This window comes from Schistocerca cancellata, chromosome 1 (assembly GCF_023864275.1).
Source record: "Schistocerca cancellata isolate TAMUIC-IGC-003103 chromosome 1, iqSchCanc2.1, whole genome shotgun sequence".
Taxonomy (NCBI): domain Eukaryota; kingdom Metazoa; phylum Arthropoda; class Insecta; order Orthoptera; family Acrididae; genus Schistocerca; species Schistocerca cancellata.
This window is the reverse complement of record NC_064626.1, coordinates 888,416,084-888,434,775: the sequence shown is the minus strand read 5'-3', so window position 1 is coordinate 888,434,775 and position 18,692 is coordinate 888,416,084. Positions and strand designations below refer to the sequence as shown.

Below are 18,692 nucleotides of genomic sequence, written 5' to 3'. Positions count from 1 at the left end.
AAATAGGAGTGCAGGTAAGCTACTACAAACAGCATAGTGAACGCATTATTGTGTCCAAGATAGACATGAAGCCCACACCTACCACAGTAGTACAAGTTTATATGCCAACTAGCTCTGCAGATGACGAAGAATTTGAAGAAATGTATGATGAAATAAAAGAAATTATTCAGATAGTGAAGGGAGACGAAAATTTAATAGTCATGGGTGACTGGAATTCGTCAGTAGGAAAAGGGAGAGAAGGAAACGTAGTAGATGAATACGGATTGGGGTGAAGAAATGAAAGAGGAAGCCGTCTGGTACAATTTTGCACAGAGCACAACTTAATCATAGCTAACACTTGGTTCACGAATCATAAAAGAAGGTTGTATACATGGAAGAAGCCTGGAGATACTGACAGGTTTCAGATAGATTATATAATGGTAAGACAGAGATTTAGGAACCAGGTTTTAAATTGTAAGACATTTCCAGGGGCAGATGTGGACTCTGACCACAATCTACACTCCTGGAAATTGAAATAAGAACACCGTGAATTCATTGTCCCAGGAAGGGGAAACTTTATTGGCACATTCCTGGGGTCAGATACATCACATGATCACACTGACAGAACCACAGGCACATAGACACAGGCAACAGAGCATGCACAATGTCGGCACTAGTACAGTGTATATCCACCTTTCGCAGCAATGCAGGCTGCTATTCTCCCATGGAGACGATCGTAGAGATGCTGGATGTAGTCCTGTGGAACGGCTTGCCATGCCATTTCCACCTGGCGCCTCAGTTGGACCAGCGTTCGTGCTGGACGTGCATACCGCGTGAGACGACGCTTCATCCAGTCCCAAACATGCTCAATGGGGGACAGATCCGGAGATCTTGCTGGCCAGGGTAGTTGACTTACACCTTCTAGAGCACGTTGGGTGGCACGGGATACATGCGGACGTGCATTGTCCTGTTGGAACAGCAAGTTCCCTTGCCGGTCTAGGAATGGTAGAACGATGGGTTCGATGACGGTTTGGATGTACCGTGCACTATTCAGTGTCCCCTCGACGATCACCAGTGGTGTACGGCCAGTGTAGGAGATCGCTCCCCACACCATGATGCCGGGTGTTGGCCCTGTGTGCCTCAGTCGTATGCAGTCCTGATTGTGGCGCTCACCTGCATGGCGCCAAACACGCATACGACCATCATTGGCACCAAGGCAGAAGCGACTCTCATCGCTGAAGACGACACGTCTCCATTCGTCCCTCCATTCACGCCTGTCGCGACACCACTGGAGGCGGGCTGCACGATGTTGGGGCGTGAGCGGAAGACGGCCTAACGGTGTGCGGGACCGTAGCCCAGCTTCATGGAGACGGTTGCGAATGGTCCTCGCCAATACCCCAGGAGCAACAGTGTCCCTAATTTGCTGGGAAGTGGCGGTGCGGTCCCCTACGGCACTGCGTAGGATCCTACGGTCCTGGCGTGCATCCGTGCGTCGCTGCGGTCCGGTCCCAGGTCGACGGGCACGTGCACCTTCCGCCGACCACTGGCGACAACATCGATGTACTGTGGAGACCTGACGCCCCACGTGTTGAGCAATTCGGCGGTACGTGCACCCGGCCTCCCGCATGCCCACTATACGCCCTCGCTCAAAGTCCGTCAACTGCACATACGGTTCACGTCCACGCTGTCGCGGCATGCTACCAGTGTTAAAGACTGCGATGGAGCTCCGTATGCCACGGAAAACTGGCTGACACTGACGGCGGCGGTGCACAAATGCTGCGCAGCTAGCGCCATTCGACGGCCAACACCGCGGTTCCTGGTGCGTCCGCTGTGCCGTGCGTGTGATCATTGCTTGTACAGCCCTCTCGCAGTGTCCGGAGCAAGTATGGTGGGTCTGACACACCGGTGTCAATGTGTTCTTTTTTCCATTTCCAGGAGTGTATTTGTTATGAACTGTAGATTAAAACTGAAGAAACTGCAAAAAGGTGGGAATTTAAGGAGGTGGGACCTGGATAAACTGAAAGAACCAGAGGTTGTACAGAGTTTCAAGGAGAGCATAAGGGAACAATTGACAGGAATGGGGGAAAGAAATACAGTAGAAGAAGAATGGGTAGCTTTGAGGGATGAAGTAGTGAAGGCAGCAGAGTATAAAGTAGGTAAAAAGACGAGGGCTGCTAGAAATCCTTGGGTAACAGAAGAGATAATTAATTTAATTGATGAAAGGAGAAAATACAAAAATGCAGTAAATGTAAATGAAGCAGGCAAAAAAGAATACAAACGTCTCAAAAATGAGATCGACAGGAAGTGCAAAATGGCTAAGCAGGGATGGCTAGAGGACAAAAGTAAGGATGTAGAGGCTTATCTCACTAGGGGTAAGATAGATACTGCCTACAGGAAAATTAAAGAGACCTTTGGAGAAAAGAGAACCACTTGTATGAATATCAAAAGCTCAGATGGAAACCCAGTTCTAAGCAAAGAAGGGAAAGCAGAAAGGTGGAAGGGGTATATAGAGGGTCTATACAAGGGCGATGTACTTGAGGAAAATATTATGGAAATGGAAGGGGATGTAGATGAAGATGAAATGGGAGATATGATACTGCGTGAAGAGTTTGACAGAGCACTGAAAGACTTGCATCGAAACAAGGCCCCGGGAGTAGACAACATTCCATTAGAACTACTGACAGCCTTGGGAGAGCCAGTCCTGACAAAACTCTACCATCTGGTGAGCAAGATATATGAGACAGGCGAAATACCCTCAGGTTTCAATAAGAATATAATAATTCCAATCCTATAGAAAGCAGGTGTTGACAGATGTGAAAATTATCGAACTATCAGTTTAATAAGTCACGGCTGCAAAATACTAACGCGAATTCTTTACAGACGAATGGAAAAACTAGAAGAAGCTGACCTCGGGGAAGATCAGTTTGGATTCCGTAGAAATATTGGAACACATGAGGCAATACTGACCCTACGAATTATCTTAGAAACTAGATTAAGGAAAGGCAAACCTACGTTTCTAGCATTTGTAGACTTAGAGAAAGCTTTTGACAATGTTGACTGGAATACTCTCTTTCAAATTCTGAAGGTGGCAGGCAGGGGCAAAATACCGGGAGCGAAAGGCTATTTACAATTTGTACAGAAACCAGATGGCAGTTATAAGAGTCGAGGGACATGAAAGGGAAGCAGTGGTTGGGAAGGAAGTTAGACAGGTTTGTAGCCTCTCCCCGATGTTATTCAATCTGTATATTGAGCATGCAGTGAAGAAAACAAAAGAAAAATTCGGAGTAGGTATTAAAATCCATGGAGAAGAAATAAAAACTTTGAGGTTTACCGATGACATTGTAATTCTGTCAGAGACAGCAAAGGACTTGGAAGAGCAGTTGAACGGAATGGATAGTGTCTTGAAAGGAGGATGAACATTAACAAAAGCAAAACGAGGATAATGGAATGTAGTCGAATTAAGTCGGGTGATGCTGAGGGAATTAGATTAGGAAATGAGACACTTAAAGTAGTAAAGGAGTTTTGCTATTTGGGGAGCAAAATAACTGACGATGGTCGGAGTAGAGAGGATATAAAATGTAGACTGGCAATGGCAAGAAAAGCATTTCTGAAGAAGAGAAATTTGTTAACATCGAGTATAGATTTAAGTGTCAGGAAGTCGTTTCTGAAAGTATTTGTATGGAGTGTAGCCATGTATGGAAGTGAAACATGGATGATAAATAGTTTGGACAAGAAGAGAATAGAAGCTTTTGAAATGTGGTGCTACAGAAGAATGCTGAAGATTAGATGGGTAGATCACATAACTAATGAGGAGGTATTGAATAGGATTGGGGAGAAGAGAAATTTGTGGCACAACTTGAGTAGAAGAAGGGATCGGTTGGTAGTACATGTTCTGAGGCATCAAAGGATCACCAATTTAGTATTGGAGGGCAGCGTGGAGGGTAAAAATCATAGAGGGAGACCAAGAGATGAATACACTAAGCAGATTCAGAAGGATGTAGGTTACAGTAGTTACTGGGAGATGAAGAAGCTTGCACAGGATAGAGTAGCATGGAGAGCTGCATCAAACCAGTCTCACGACTGAATACCACAACAACAACAGCATGTCACGTTCTCATATGAACATAAGTTCCAGCTCAGGGGGAGGAGGGGGGATCTTATATTTGCTACTAATCTCGTCTCTGAAGGTTACACTGTTTCTCATACAAACATCATTGCCTAAGAGACTGATATCCTATTTGGAAAAAATAACACTTGATTTTGAAGGAAAAACATGAAATGAGTACAACACAGAGGAAATGGTATGCAGTCTCGACAACAATGGACAAAGGGGTGCTGTCTCAACTGTAGATTCGAAAAAGAACAACACACTATACTGTGTAGCGAACTCTCAGATGTCTGCTTCCTAGGAAAACTGAAATGTTAACACTACATTATGCTTTAGTCCACAGAAATTTGCCCTATAGTTGCGGTTTGTTGACTACTTCTGAAGGCTGCAGTACTATGCTGCTTTTTCAAAAATAAAGTCATAAGACCGCAATCTATGTTTTCAAATGGCAGTTTTATGCTACTGTGTCTTCAACTGTCTCTTTCATGTAAACCTAATAAATAAATCTCCCACAGCAGATCTGTATGCAATATTCTGAGTAAGGAGAGCATAGGAAGGCCAAGATGTTTATTACTGAAGACCCAGTGTACTGCCTATGGACATTTTACAATTATTTGTGGAATGTATCACAGTGGTGTTAGACGAAAGATAGTGATTAATGGATGAAAAAAAGGTGGGGGTTCAAACATTTTTGATGACTAAGAATGTGTGAAGTGTATATGCAAACTTCCCACCCCTATTATACGAGTCGACTTACTTGGTGTACACAGCCGACCTTCTTCTCTGTATAGACGGCTTCTGGATCTCTATAAACTACTTCTCCGAAGAATGATACTAGTTACAGGAACCTTAAAGACTCTCTCTCTACTTGTGAAATAATTAGGAACTCAAAGAATACTTTTCAACAACTACCGGTATATTTGAGCTTCATAAAGAACAAAATTCACATTTCGCACATAAACATTAGACTTCTTGTAAGTCACTCGTACTGTCTCACATTAGAAATACATTTAAGTACATTTAGCAAAGAGTTGGCTTAACAACCATAACACTATTACAAACAAATCATAAAATATGTCTTGCCTCCAGCAAGCCAAAGATAAAGAGTTTTTTCACAATTCAGAATCTCAATTGTTCTTTTGTCACTAACAATAGTCACAATTACAAACAGCACAGAATAACACAGAAGTTCCTTGGTTCTTCCGTGTGCTTTCACTACAACTGCTATGGATCATCCAACAAGTACTTGCTGGTGCCGTTCAACCGCTGTGTCGACCTTTTGCTCGCGGCTGATTTCACACCTCCACACACACACATACAGACAGGTGATGCGCAGTAGATAGGGTTCCTTTCTCCCACTCACATTTAAAATATCATGTGTTTGAGATGGTGGAAGGCTGAATGGTTCTACAATTTACACGGAAATTCTCGAAACACTACATATCCCCCCCTCAGATCAGACACACAATATTTTATACATAATCACAATGTACGTAACATCACTCACAACAACATTTCATATCATGACAATATACTTTTCTAATACCTGTTTCTACACACGTTTCACTTCAATAACAATCATTTTTTTCTCTAGAACAATCTTTAGCTGAGCGTTTCTTTATTCTGTTCTTACTTCACCTTGACATCAAGACTTGAACATTTTTTTCATATTTTTAGTCATCTTTTATAATACTTAAGAATTTTCAGGACTCTTTCCTTATTTCCAATCGTAAACTGCATGTGTTCATTGAGTATTCTATTATTTCTATCCCTTGTACTGCCTTTTCTTTAGTATGTACTAGCTTCATTATCTGTTGTAGTTTGGAGGAACTCTGGACAAAGTGAAAGTATTCTTTTTAACACTCATGAACTTACATAAAATGTAATAATGCTCATTGTGCATAGAACTCAAACTTTCCAGAATAGTCCCTACAAAATTTTGTTACTTTTGTCACAGTACAGTCCCTTTTGCCTAGGATCAGTACCTATACTTTGCCTGTGGGTAGAGCATATGAGAGCACTTCCTCTTTCCATTTTGGTAGGTACGCCCCTTTATTAAACATTCCTATTTTTTCAGGCCACAGGTCGTCCTATCTCCAAGTAGGTACGCCTGCCCCCTATACTTAGCAAATGCCAGGGTACGCGCCTCCTTATCATTTCTGAGTAGGCCTGATGGTTCATTACCCCGGTATACTTTTCTATGTATACTATAATTAAGTATTTTCTGGTAAAGTTACAAATCTACTCTACACTTCGCATTCACTTCTTAATACATCATTTAATCCCTAGAGTCCTCCTCTACCACTCAATTCTATACTCTTAATAGATACTATGTCTGTATACACTATTCAGTAAATATTATTTTCACTTAGTCTATTTGAGTCCCACTATACTACAATTCATCAGAGTATTTGTTAAACAGACATTACTTAATGATTATAACAATCAGTTCCTCTCTGGCTTATACAGAATGGCCTTTAGGTAGCAGCATAGTGCAGATGCACACATACCATGACAGTATCAGTATAAAGATGGCTGCTCCACTTGCGACTTGCACCAGGGAAGAACAGCATTCTGTTATTCGGTTTTTGCTTAGTGAAGGTGTGAAACCTATTGAAATACATCAACGAATGAAGGTTCAGTATGGTGATCCATGTTTGTCACAGCAGCAAGTCTACGAATGGAGTAGGAAGTTTGCAAATGGTGTCACTTCAGTGGAAGATGCTCCTCGTCCAGGTCAGGCACAACAAGTTGTGACTCCACAGAACATTGCAGCAGTTAAGACCATAGTGAAGGAAAACCACCGAGTGACACTGAATGACATTGCAGCATGTTTACAGGTTAGTCATTGGTCAGCACACCACATTGTGCATGATGTGCTCCAGTTTCACAAAGTGTCTGCAAGATGGGTGCAACGGCAGCTGACTCCTGAAATGAGAGAACGACATGTTGATGCTTGTGAACTTCATCAGTGCTTTGAATGAGAAGAATGCAAGAATCGTTACTGAGGATGAAACCTGGGTTCAGTTCCTCCAACCAGAAACGAAGAGAGCGAGCAAGGAATGGCACCATTTCTCATCACCAAAACCAAAGAAGTTTCGAACAGAACCATCAGCGGGGAAGGTTATGCTGACTCTCTTTTGGGACAAAAAAGGCATCATTTTGGAGCATTACATGCCTAGAGGAACCACTGTCACCAGTGCATCAAACACAGATCTCCTAAAAAATCATCTGCGGCCTGCAATCAAATCAAAGCGACGTGGATTGCTGTCAGCAGGTGTTCTTTTGCAACATGACAATGCAAGGCCCCTCACTGCTCGTACAACAGTTGCAACAATCTTTTCTCTAAAGGAATTTATGCATTTTGTAAGCGCTGGAGGACTTGCATTGAGCGTGGGGGAGATTATGTTGAAAAGTGATACAATTTGGTACCACTTCCGCACAATAAATAACATTTAAGGTTTTCATTTGACTCAACCTCGTATGTATGTGTATGTTTGCCTACATTTCCCCTACCACACCTGGTGGTTCTCACATCGCGACAGGTTTCCAATCTGTAATTTTAATGTTTGTGTTTAAATGTATTTTTGTGTGTATGCAGATGTGAGTTCATGTAGTCTGATTCTTCAGCCTTCTTATTGAAAGATACGGTGTAGGTTATTCGAAACTACAGAAACTAGGAAGGACTTCTGCAATAGAATTATGTGAGTACAGAAACAGGGAGAAAATAGATAGGTCCTCAAATGAAAAGTAAGAAAGTAAATAAATAGAAATAGTTGCTAAGATTGAAGAAGAGAAAGAAGATAGCCCCAAAGACAGGAAACCCTTCCCACCCCCCTTCCCCAGGATCCCTATCCGCAGGTACTTGAGTGAGACGCCAGAGGAGGTTTGGTGTTAAATTGTCTCCTACAGAATGGACATTCCCACCTCTACCCTTGAGGTCCCCGAAGGAAATCTTAGCAACCCTATGGAAAAAGCAAATGGTGAAGAATCGGGCATACTTATTTGCGAGGGTTGTTTGAAAGGTGTGGTATATGTTTTGTGTTAGTCACGGTTTGTGTGTTTTCGTAAGCCATGTTTTTATCCACAATACCCACCCCTTTCAAAAGTGATACCAACCCTCTCATCTACATCACATTTCATAAAAGGTATAAAATATTCTATACAAAGTAGAAAATTATACACTACAGCATAATAGTTATCTAGTTAGTCGCTTTATATTTTATACTCACATAAAATACTCTATTCATTTCATTTTATGAGAATATCACTTTTTCATTCTGTGATTCTCTTGGATTTTTTTTTATTTTGTTGCCATATCCAGTTTTCTTAGTACTAAGATTACAGGATAGTTTAAGGTTTTAGGAATATATGACAAATAGTTTAAGACTGGAAGGGAATTCAGTGTAAGAAAACTATTTTGGAAGAAACACTGAAAACAACTCAGGATTCAACGGTCGTCACTCTGCCTGTCAACTCATAATGTTAACATCCCTGGAGGAATAAACAACTTTATGTCCTTTACATTGTACTTTCCCTTTTCTGATCCACTTGTAGGATCCACTAAAAATAATGTCTTGGGATAGTTTACCGTTTGTACTGGGACTGGTCCTTCATATTTTTGGAAAAATTTATGAGTTTCTTTCTTTAGTGTCGAGCTTCGAAGATGTTGTTTTATGATAACTAGGTCATCAACTTGGTATTGATGTTCCACAGCCTTTTCATTATGTTTACTTGCTCTTTGTTGTGCATTTTCAACTAATAGAAATTATTTCCTGATCCAGTTCGTAATCGGCAATCGGTTGTTCGGGCCAACTAAAACATTTAATCAGAGGTTCTCCTACAATGGGTTTGCCTATTACTTCTAATAGTGTCAACCCAGTCGATAAATGTGGTAATTCATTTAGAATAAGTTCAAAATCTTTAATTTTCGTTGCCCAAGAAGTATGTTTTTCATGGCAGTAGGTATGGCATAGTTTTCCAATTTCCTCCATTACTCGTTCACATGGATTCGACAATGGGTTATAGTTGGATATTTACACTTAACAAATACCTTCCCACGCTAAAAATTCTTTAAATTCGTTACTCACAAATTGTGGTCCATTATCCATAAGGAACTGTTTTGGTTTACCTACTTCTGGAAAGTATTGTTGTAAGCAGTGTATAACTGTCTGCGTATTGGCTCTTTTGACTGGATATAGTGCAACATATTTTGACCAACTCTCTATGATGACCAAAATGTATGACACTCATCCCTTTCCTTTTGGAACTGGTCCAAAAAAATCTGCTGCTGTGAGATTGTGCAATGACTTAGGGATAATTGGATACATTTTGTACTTCATATGAGTATTATTCTCTTTCATTTTCTGGCAAATTTCAGAAGTTCTCATCAAAGATGCTACGTTATACCCTAGTTTCTTAAAAGAATAAAACTTATTCATATAGGCTATACACTTTTTTATTCTGAAGTGTCCATATCCTGCATGAACATGCTACACAAGTGCATCTTCCATTACCTTTGGAATGCATAAGCGCCAACGTTGCGATGTTACGCTGTCTCTCCAAAACAAATTATGACCTATAATTTTCCATCTTCCCACTTAATTTGGAGGTAAGGAGTTCTGGATACACATAGAGAATATTTCTGCAAAATAGGGACCATGATGGATATTTTCAGTTGTTCTTTGCGCCATTTCCTTTACTCTGATGTTCGGACATTCTACTGACATAAAATTAATGGCAAAAATAACGCCGGGTCCTTCCATACGTTTTAATTCTTCCATTCCTGTGGGTAGCCTAGACAAAGCATCAGGTACAATATTCTTGGAACCTATTATATATTATATCCTAATATCATATCCCTGTAGGAAAAGCATCCATCGCATTAACCTACTGTGCAACACGGAACTACTCATTAGAAAGGGTAGAGGTTGATGATCAGTATAAACATACATTTCTGATCCCCATACTAGAGTTCAAATTTTTTGGTCCATACAATTGCTAACAGTTCTTTTTCGGTAGTTATATACTTTAATTCATGATTATTTAGACTACAGCTAGCAAAAACTATGGTTTGGTGCTCTACATTATTTAGATCCCACTCTCCTTGGAACAGTTCTACAGCAATACCGTAATCAGATGCATTGTTGACAATTTAAATGGTTCACCCATAACCGGATGATGTAATATGGGTGATTCAGCAAGCTCTTTTGATGGTTTCAAACGCATCATTTGCCTCTTGATCCCAAACCCACAGTATTCCCTTTCTTAATAAACGTAAAATTCTTGGGTCTTTTGTTCTTGCCCTCGTACATACCATCTGTAATATCTGGCCATACCTATAACTCCCTTTAACTGTCTTACATTTCTAGGGTGTGGACATTCTTTAATAGCTTTGATGCATTCAGGGTCTGGTCTAATTCCCTGCACCCCTACAACGTGACCTAAAAGCTTAACCTCTTTGAGGGCGAAATATGATTTAGATAGCTTTATCGTAATACCTTTCTCTTTAAATCTTTTCAGGGTCTTACTCAAGGCTCGACAATGTTCTTCCCAAGCAGCTGATATTATTAGGATATCATCTACAGATATTGTCAACCCCTTTAGCAGATCTCTCCCTAGTCCTTCATCTAGTGCATGTATAAATACAGACAGAGATATTTAGTCCAAACGGTAACATATCAAAATGATATGATTTACCATCAAACAAAAATGCTGTATAAAATTTGGATTCCGGGTGTAATTTTATTTGCCAATATCCTGCAGTCAGATCCCTCGTGCTCAAGAACCTCGCCTTTTCAAATCTGGATAACAATTCGTTGATGTTAGTCAGTCTGTCTCTTTCTGCCTCTATGTGTCTATTCAGTGTACGGGCGTCTAACACTAATCGTACTCCTCCTGTAGCTTTCTTTACCACGACCAAAGGATTATTCATTACATTAGAACTCTGCTCTATAAAATTATTGACAATAATTTTGTTGATTTCATCCCTAACTTCTTCTTTCAAACTTACAAAAAAAATGGAGTGTCATCTTTGATTTTGAACTTACATATGTAGTCGCTGATATTACCTGGACAATCAGAAAACACTATTTCATATTCCATTAGAATTTTATATAAATCTCCTCTTTCTTGTTTGGTTAAAATTTGGGATTCATTGACTTTGTCTTGTATATCAGTTCGATGTGTTCCTGGATTTACATTATCGATCTTTGGTGACAATCGTGCTGTAGCTGTTAATCGCAAACACTGAAACTCAGTTGTTTGTTTTCCAATGTAGTTATCTGTCACAAAGGGAACCCAACATCTACTGTCCCCTTTACCAAAACATAGAAGATTATCGTCAAAGTTCAAAATAACTTTAAACTCTAATAGCCAATCTAAACCAAACAATACAACCTTGATGATATTCTCCACTATTAACAGTGTTTGACGAAATAATATATTTCAAATACTGCAGTTCACTTGAGTTTCGTGCTTTACAACCTTAATGTTTGTTCCTGTTATTCCAACTACGTAAACTCTGGTCACTGATAATAACGGTATATGATGTTTAGTCTGTAATGAACTAATGAATGTGTTGGAGATGAATGATACCTGACTCCCTGAACCTATAAATATGTTAACCTTGGAATTTTCCATGGTCCCTGTTACTACAGGTTGTGGATTACTGGTAGTAAAGCTTGGTTCTTCCAGTATCAACCATTCCTTTGTAGGTATTTTGTGGGCAAAATTAACATACTTGTACGGACTAAGGCCTCCTAGTGTATTTCCATAACCTGGGCCCCGGCCCTGGATCCAGATCACACTTTGTTTTCCTCATTATTAGTAATCACAGGTTGGTTATCGAATCGAGATACTACGATATCACTCTGTATTCTTACACAGTATAAATTCCTGTGAAGTTACGGGACCTAAATTCGAAGGTGGGTGCTTTTTCTGATAATTGTCGTTACCATTTTCCCCATTGCACTGGTGTACTCTCGCTAGCCTCGTTTTTTAAAATTGTTACCACTGTTCCTTTTGTAGTTTGATTTTCACTTTGGTGCAAGTTTTCATTGCCGTCCTTATTTAAGGCATCAAGTGCGTCTACAAAGGACAACAACTCTTCTACTGTCTTCCATCCATTACATATCTTTTCTCGCATATATGGATAAACCTTCTTCCTCCATCGGCTTATCTAAGTACTTTGCATGCATTAGATGCCAATCAAAATACTTCCTCATTGTACCCCAAGTATTATTGTAATATTTTGGGTCCCACAAATTTGATACTAATGTCTCCTGGGCACTTGCAGATGAATACTTCTAAGAATTTCTTTTAAAAATCTTCTCAAGAGGAAAAGTTCTCAATATTTACTGTGCCCCATTTGGAGGCTTCTCCTAGAAGGTAACCCATAGCAAATTCAATCTTTTAAAATCCTCCCAGTTCTTTGGCAAAGCTAAGTTGAATCTTTTCCAAAAATGAGTCGGATGTACATCCCCATCCAGCCTAAACTTAGGGAATTATCTCAATAACCCTGAATTCGCTCCCCATTGTAAGTCAGTAACTATCTCACTAGTTAACACAACATTGGGTGAAGTTGTCCGTTTTTCCACTTTGTCCTGGATAAGTTTGTATTCTCTCCCGAGTTCGTCTACTGCCTTCCTGGTATCAGTAAGTTCGGAAGAAGCCATAGGCGACACGTTCCCGAAAGGTATTCACTCGGTAACTTTTCTTTCTATAATTTCTTTGACTTGTTCTTCCAAACTACTTACATTTACGATAATCAGAGTTTGCTATTTTCTCTTTAAAGTTTCTTTCTACATTATCCACTCGTGTACTTACACTTGTAATTTGCGATTGAATGACAGGCATTACCTCGCTCTGCTTGTCAACACTTTCTTCTATGGTAGTCAGTCCCTGCTTTTCAGCATTAAATTTAACGTTACACACATCTTCGAAAGATCCCGATTTTTCATTGATTTCTGATTCTACATTATTGCATCTGTCCTCAATCTCAAATTCTAACTTTTTTGATAACTACTGGAAATTATCTTTCTGTTTACTGCTAAGGTCAGTGAACATGTGATTTACATGGATGTGCAGGGGAGTAGTCAATTCAACCTTTAAATATATCTTATAGTTTAGTATTTAAAGCATCGATTTCAGTCTTCAAATCTCCCATGCCTTCACACAGACTACTAAATTCTTTCCTTTGTGAATCTACCTTGGCACTTAACAATCCTAAAGTTTCATTCTGAACATCCAATTTAGCATTTAAAGTTCCACACTGAGTATCTAATTTAGCATTTAAAGTTGTACTCTGTGCATCTAACATAGCATTGAACTGCAGACTCTGAGCATTTAACGCTTCATTTAATTGCGCATTTACTGAGTCCAACATAAGATTCTGAGCTTTGATTAGATTTACTAACTCAGACCAGCCAGGCCCTTCTTTAGTAATTCTCATAGCCATGGCTGGTTCTGACGTCTCTCCAACCAACTTGCTGAACGGGATCCATGATTTTACATGCTTTAGACCTTGTGAGCATTTAAAAATTATCTTTAAGTATAATAACTACATTAACCCGTTACTGGCCATTGTCCCTTTTTTGGGACGCGTATATTTTACTTATTTCTACGCAAGCAATGGAGCTTTTAGCCTTTATTGTTGCACCCGTAGGTTCAACTAACTGCTATATTGCCTGTAAATGTAAAATAAATAACTTTTTTTTTTTTTTTTTTAAGTATTTCACTTCAGGAAAAATATAAACTTGGCGATTTTTTGTTCTCGCACTTGGCAGAACTGTATGTCTGCTGGTAGTTCCTGGACGACAAAGAGCTGTGATTTAGTTGTCTGGGCATGTTTGTTATGAAGATATGGACGTCCGTGTAATATTAAGTATACTTCAGATTTTTTCAAGTAAGTGCAATATCGATATATTTTATGCGTCCCAATAATGGTACAATGGCATGTTACACTATCATTTATTGTTGATGTGCCCTATTCTTGTATACGCGTATTATACAGAGAAGAATTGCATTTTACGTTCTTTTTATCTGCTTTTTTACATCTTACACTTGAAGAAATTCTCGCTGAACTAGAGAACCATCAAGAGAGTGACGATGAAGATGATGATGTAGAATTGGCGATTATTCCACCTGATGCAGATGTAATAACAGATGAAGGAGACATTGACGAAAATGTACTGAACAATGAGTCTGTTGTACAAGATGTAGCCGGTAATTTAGAGCTCATAACCATCCGAGATGAAGCTAATGCTACAATTGTACCTCCAGAAGCCAAAAGAAGGAAAGTGTTAGGAGATGGAGCAGAAAGTGGTACGTTATCTACAAAAAATATAAATGTAAGTGGTATAAATGTCAACCAACGTACACAAACACTAGTGAACCAGGGAAGAGCAACGAACATTATGTTGCAGAATGTCTAGCAAATAAGACAGTGCCCCAGGTGTTTGAGGGTTTTTTTCTGAGAAACTAATGGATACTATTATTGAACAAAGCAAATCTATGCTTGCCAACATAACAAAATAAATTTTCTGCTAACCAAAGAAGAACTAAAATCATTTATTGTCATACTGCTTCTGAGTGGTTATCATAAGCTTCCCCATGAGAATATGTACTGGGAACAGGCCCCTGATGTCAGTGTTCCTTTAGTCTTCAACTCCATGTCAAGAAATAGGTTTCGGGAAATAAAGAGATTCATTCATCTCAACGACAACTCCAAAATAGACAGAAACGACAAGATGTACAAACTGAGGGTGTACTTTGAAATGCTGAAAAAGAAATTTGGTAAATTTGGTGTATTTCATTCAGAACTCTCAATTGATGGAATGATGGAACGTTATTATGGCAAACATTCAGCTAAAATGTTTCTTAGGGGAAAGCCTATCAAATTTGGATATAAAATTTGGTGTCTTACAAGTTCCAATGGCTTTCTTTACAATTTTTCGCCAAACTGTGGCAAGACTGACAACAAACAGGAGCCTTTAGGTGCAAGGGTAATAAATGAACTAACCAGCATGATTCCAGAATCAGAGTATCCGAATTATAAGCTTTTCTTTGACAACTTTTTCACCAGTGTTGACACACTGAACACACTCGGAAAGAGTAAAATGAAAGCTGCAGGAACAATAAGAGAGATCCGAACTAATGCATGTCCTTTGACTGACTCGAAAAGAATGGCAAAAGAAAAGGAACGAGGATTCTATGACTACATGTTTGACAAAGAGAACGAAGTTCTGGTTGTGACGTGGAATGACAACAAACCAATATGTTTAGCGACAAATTACAGTACTATTACTCCTCTGAGTTCTACTAAAAGATACTCACGGGCAAAGAAAAAGGAAATATCTGTTACATCTCATTGAAGAATACAATGCCCATATGGGTGGCATAGATCTAGTGGACAAGCAGATATCTTTATAGGACCAGGATAAGGTCAAAGAAATGGTGGTGGCCATTATTCACACAGATGATAGATATCTGCGCAGTAAACACATGGCGTGCATACCAAATTGCTAACTCTAATGAGGAGCTCCCACTTTTGGATGTCCGAAGGAGAATAGTGATGTTTTACCTATCAAAGAAAACAGGATCAGTACCAAAACACAGAGGACCACAAGGAAGCAAATTGATAAGAGGACGGGTGAGCACAGATGTACGACTAGATCCAGGAAATCAGTTCATTGTGCCAAATAAAACACAGAAGAGATGTGCTTACTGCAAGAAAAAAACAACAAAAATTTGTGATAGGTGCAATGTTGGTGTACACGAAAAGTGTTTTGCTTCATTTCATACTGAATAAACATTCAATAATATTAAAACATTCTTTATTTATTGTTTGTGTTGTTTCTTACAATATTATGCATGGAGAATAAGGCTGTAAATTTTGACAGTGCATTTGGCCAATGTCCCAAAAATGGGACGGTCTGTAGTTTTTGTTCTAATAAACTGAAAATTTTCAAAACAACTTTTTATTCAATTAATCACTCAATGTAACGTATTTATGTATAAAAGTTTGCAAAAAATGATCCGATAAGAGTTTTGGCCAGTAATGGGTTAATGAAGTTCATTACATAGTTTGTATCACTTCTTGCTAAGGCACTAAAGTTCTGTTTTGCGTTCAAACGGCGTAGAATTCTCACAGTGTAGGTAAGCGGATGTGATGGTAGGTCAGCACCAGTGAACAGCAGCTGGTGCCTGCTCCCTGTGATGTGTGTGAAAGCTGTATGATCCCTGCACCAGGTCTTCTTAGTCTTATCGTTCTAGTCATATCTCTTCTTAGTCCAAAATGTAAGATCTTCTCTCTGGTTTTTAACGTTGTGACTTTCTTACATCTTATCCTTTTTTACATTCACAAATTTTCTCCATCTAATATTTTGGGCTTAATTCAATTTCTTGAAATGATTCTTTTGTCTCATTATGCTCAGTTGCTATGGCAACATTTGGTATCTTATCTCGTTTTTGTCTAAAAATTACCATTTTCTTCAGTCCTTTCACACCTGTCGCCATGTTCTAATGTTTTTGATGACTAGGAGTGGTGAAGTGTATGTGCAAACCTCCCACTCCTCTTGTACGAGTTGACTTACCTGGTGTACACAGCCGATCTTCTTCTGTGGATAGCCGGCTCCTGGAATCTATAAACTTCTTCTCCGAAGAATGGTGCTAGTTACAGGAACCTTAAAGACTCTCTCTCTACTTGCGAAATAAATAGGTACTCGAAGAATACTTTTCAACAACTAACGGTATATTTGAGCTTCATAAAGAACAAAATTCACATTTCGCACATAAACATTAGACTTCTTGTAAGTCACTCGTACTGTCTCACATTAGAAATATATTTAAGTACATTTAGCAAAGAGTTGGCTTAACAACCATAACTCTTATTACAAACAAATCGTAAAATATGTCTTGCCTCCAGCAAGCCAAAGATAAAGAGTTTTTTCACAATTCAGAGTCTCAATTGTTCTTTTGTCACAAACAATAGTCACAATTACAAACAGCACAGAATAACACAGAAGTTCCTTGGTTCTTCCGTGTGCTTTCACTACAACTGCTATGGATCGTCCAACAAGTACTTGCTGGTGCCATTCAACCGCTGTGTCGACCTTTTGCTTGCGACTGATTTCACACCTGCACACACAGACAGGTGACGCACAGTAGATAGAGTTCCTTTCTCCCACTCACATCTAAAATATCGTGTGTTCGAGATTGTGGAAGGCCGAGTGGTTCTAGAATTTATGCGGAAATTCTCGAAACACTACAGGATGTTTTCAGGGTTCCTACAAGTTTCCCCAAGTGGAATTCCCTTATATTTCCCTGATTTCCAGACAAGTTTTAGCAGTTTTCCCTGACAAATTTTGATATCTCAAGGGTAAGTAAAGACATAAGGTTACAAAAAAATGTAAGGACTTCCTTACGTCTCCTCCATTTTATTTTGTTTTGTTTTACGGCACAAAAACAAAACTGTGAAACAAAGACAAAAAGAGGAGTTAAAAACGACTAAATGTCAATCCCCAACAACAGAAGACAGCTAAAAACAGGACATGGAGAAAGGTTTGTGAAACATGCAATAGAGGAATGGATGTCCAGAACAAAAAATTAAATGGCCTTCGCCATATTGTTACGACGGATAAAAAGTAAAACACAGTCAACAGCCTGCATGTCATTTGCTAACAGTTGATAACTCAGACGGCAAACCCAAACAGGAACATAAACGGTCAAAAAAAGGGCATTCTGGCAGAGTGTTAAAAGTTGGGTGCATTGTCCACAAAGTGGTGTGGGAGCGCCACTTAAGAAATCGTGCTGGCTAAAAAGGCAGTGCCCAATACTCAACCTAGTTAAAATGACCTACTCACAGTGGGAGGGCCGAGGGGAGGTCGTTCAAGCTGCTGGGAGAGGCTTAATAACATGGAGCTTATTCCCATGAAGGCAGAACCAATGGCGATGCCAAAGTGACACCGCTTCCTGACAGATGGCAACACCGAGATCATCAGAGGGAATGTAAGAACTAGTGGGCTGAAGTATGAGAACTGCAGCATCAGCAGCCTCGTTTCCTGTCAGACGGAAATGACCAGGAACCGAAAATCATCACAGTGGCTCCATCAAGGGTGAGCAAGTGAAAGCTTTCCTGAAACCCGTTTCCCTAAATGATGGACATTGCACAGTGAGCAGATGATACAACTGAAACACCTGTGTCGCTGGATGTATTCTGTGGCCTGATACAGGGCAAAGAGCTCTGCTGTAAATAATGAGCAGTGTGCCAGAAGCCAATACCGGAAGATATCAGCGCCAATGATGAAGGCACTATCGACCCCACTGTCAGTCCGAAGCCATCAGTGTACACAAGGGTACTATTGCAAAATTCTGTGGGAAGGTCGTGAAACTGAAGGTGATAGAATGAGGCTGGTGTAGTGTCCTTAGGAAGCAAATGAAGGCCAAGGTGAACATGGGCCGCCGCACAAAGCCAAGGTGGTGAATGGCTCACATCCACCGGGAAAGTTGCAGGGAATGTGAAGTTAATCTGCCGTGGCAAGAACGGAAAGCGAACTCCAGGAGGTAACGGAGAAGAGGGACACGCCCTGTACTGGCGATCAAAGGA

General features: G+C 39.8%; 1 protein-coding gene across 1 annotated transcript; it reads left to right on the top strand.

Annotated features, from left to right (window-relative positions):
- Positions 1 to 14,706: 14,706 nt before the first annotated feature.
- LOC126111386 (piggyBac transposable element-derived protein 2-like) lies at positions 14,707 to 15,459 on the top strand. Its single transcript, XM_049915005.1, has one exon. The coding sequence runs from the start codon at positions 14,707 to 14,709 to the stop codon at positions 15,457 to 15,459; it is 753 nt and encodes a 250-aa protein (XP_049770962.1).
- The last annotated feature ends 3,233 nt before the right edge of the window (positions 15,460 to 18,692 follow it).

Bases quoted from the DNA above. Each gene is read 5' to 3' on its own strand.
- LOC126111386 (XM_049915005.1), top strand. From the start codon at position 14,707: ATGTACTGGGAACAGGCCCCTGATGTCAGTGTTCCTTTAGTCTTCAAC.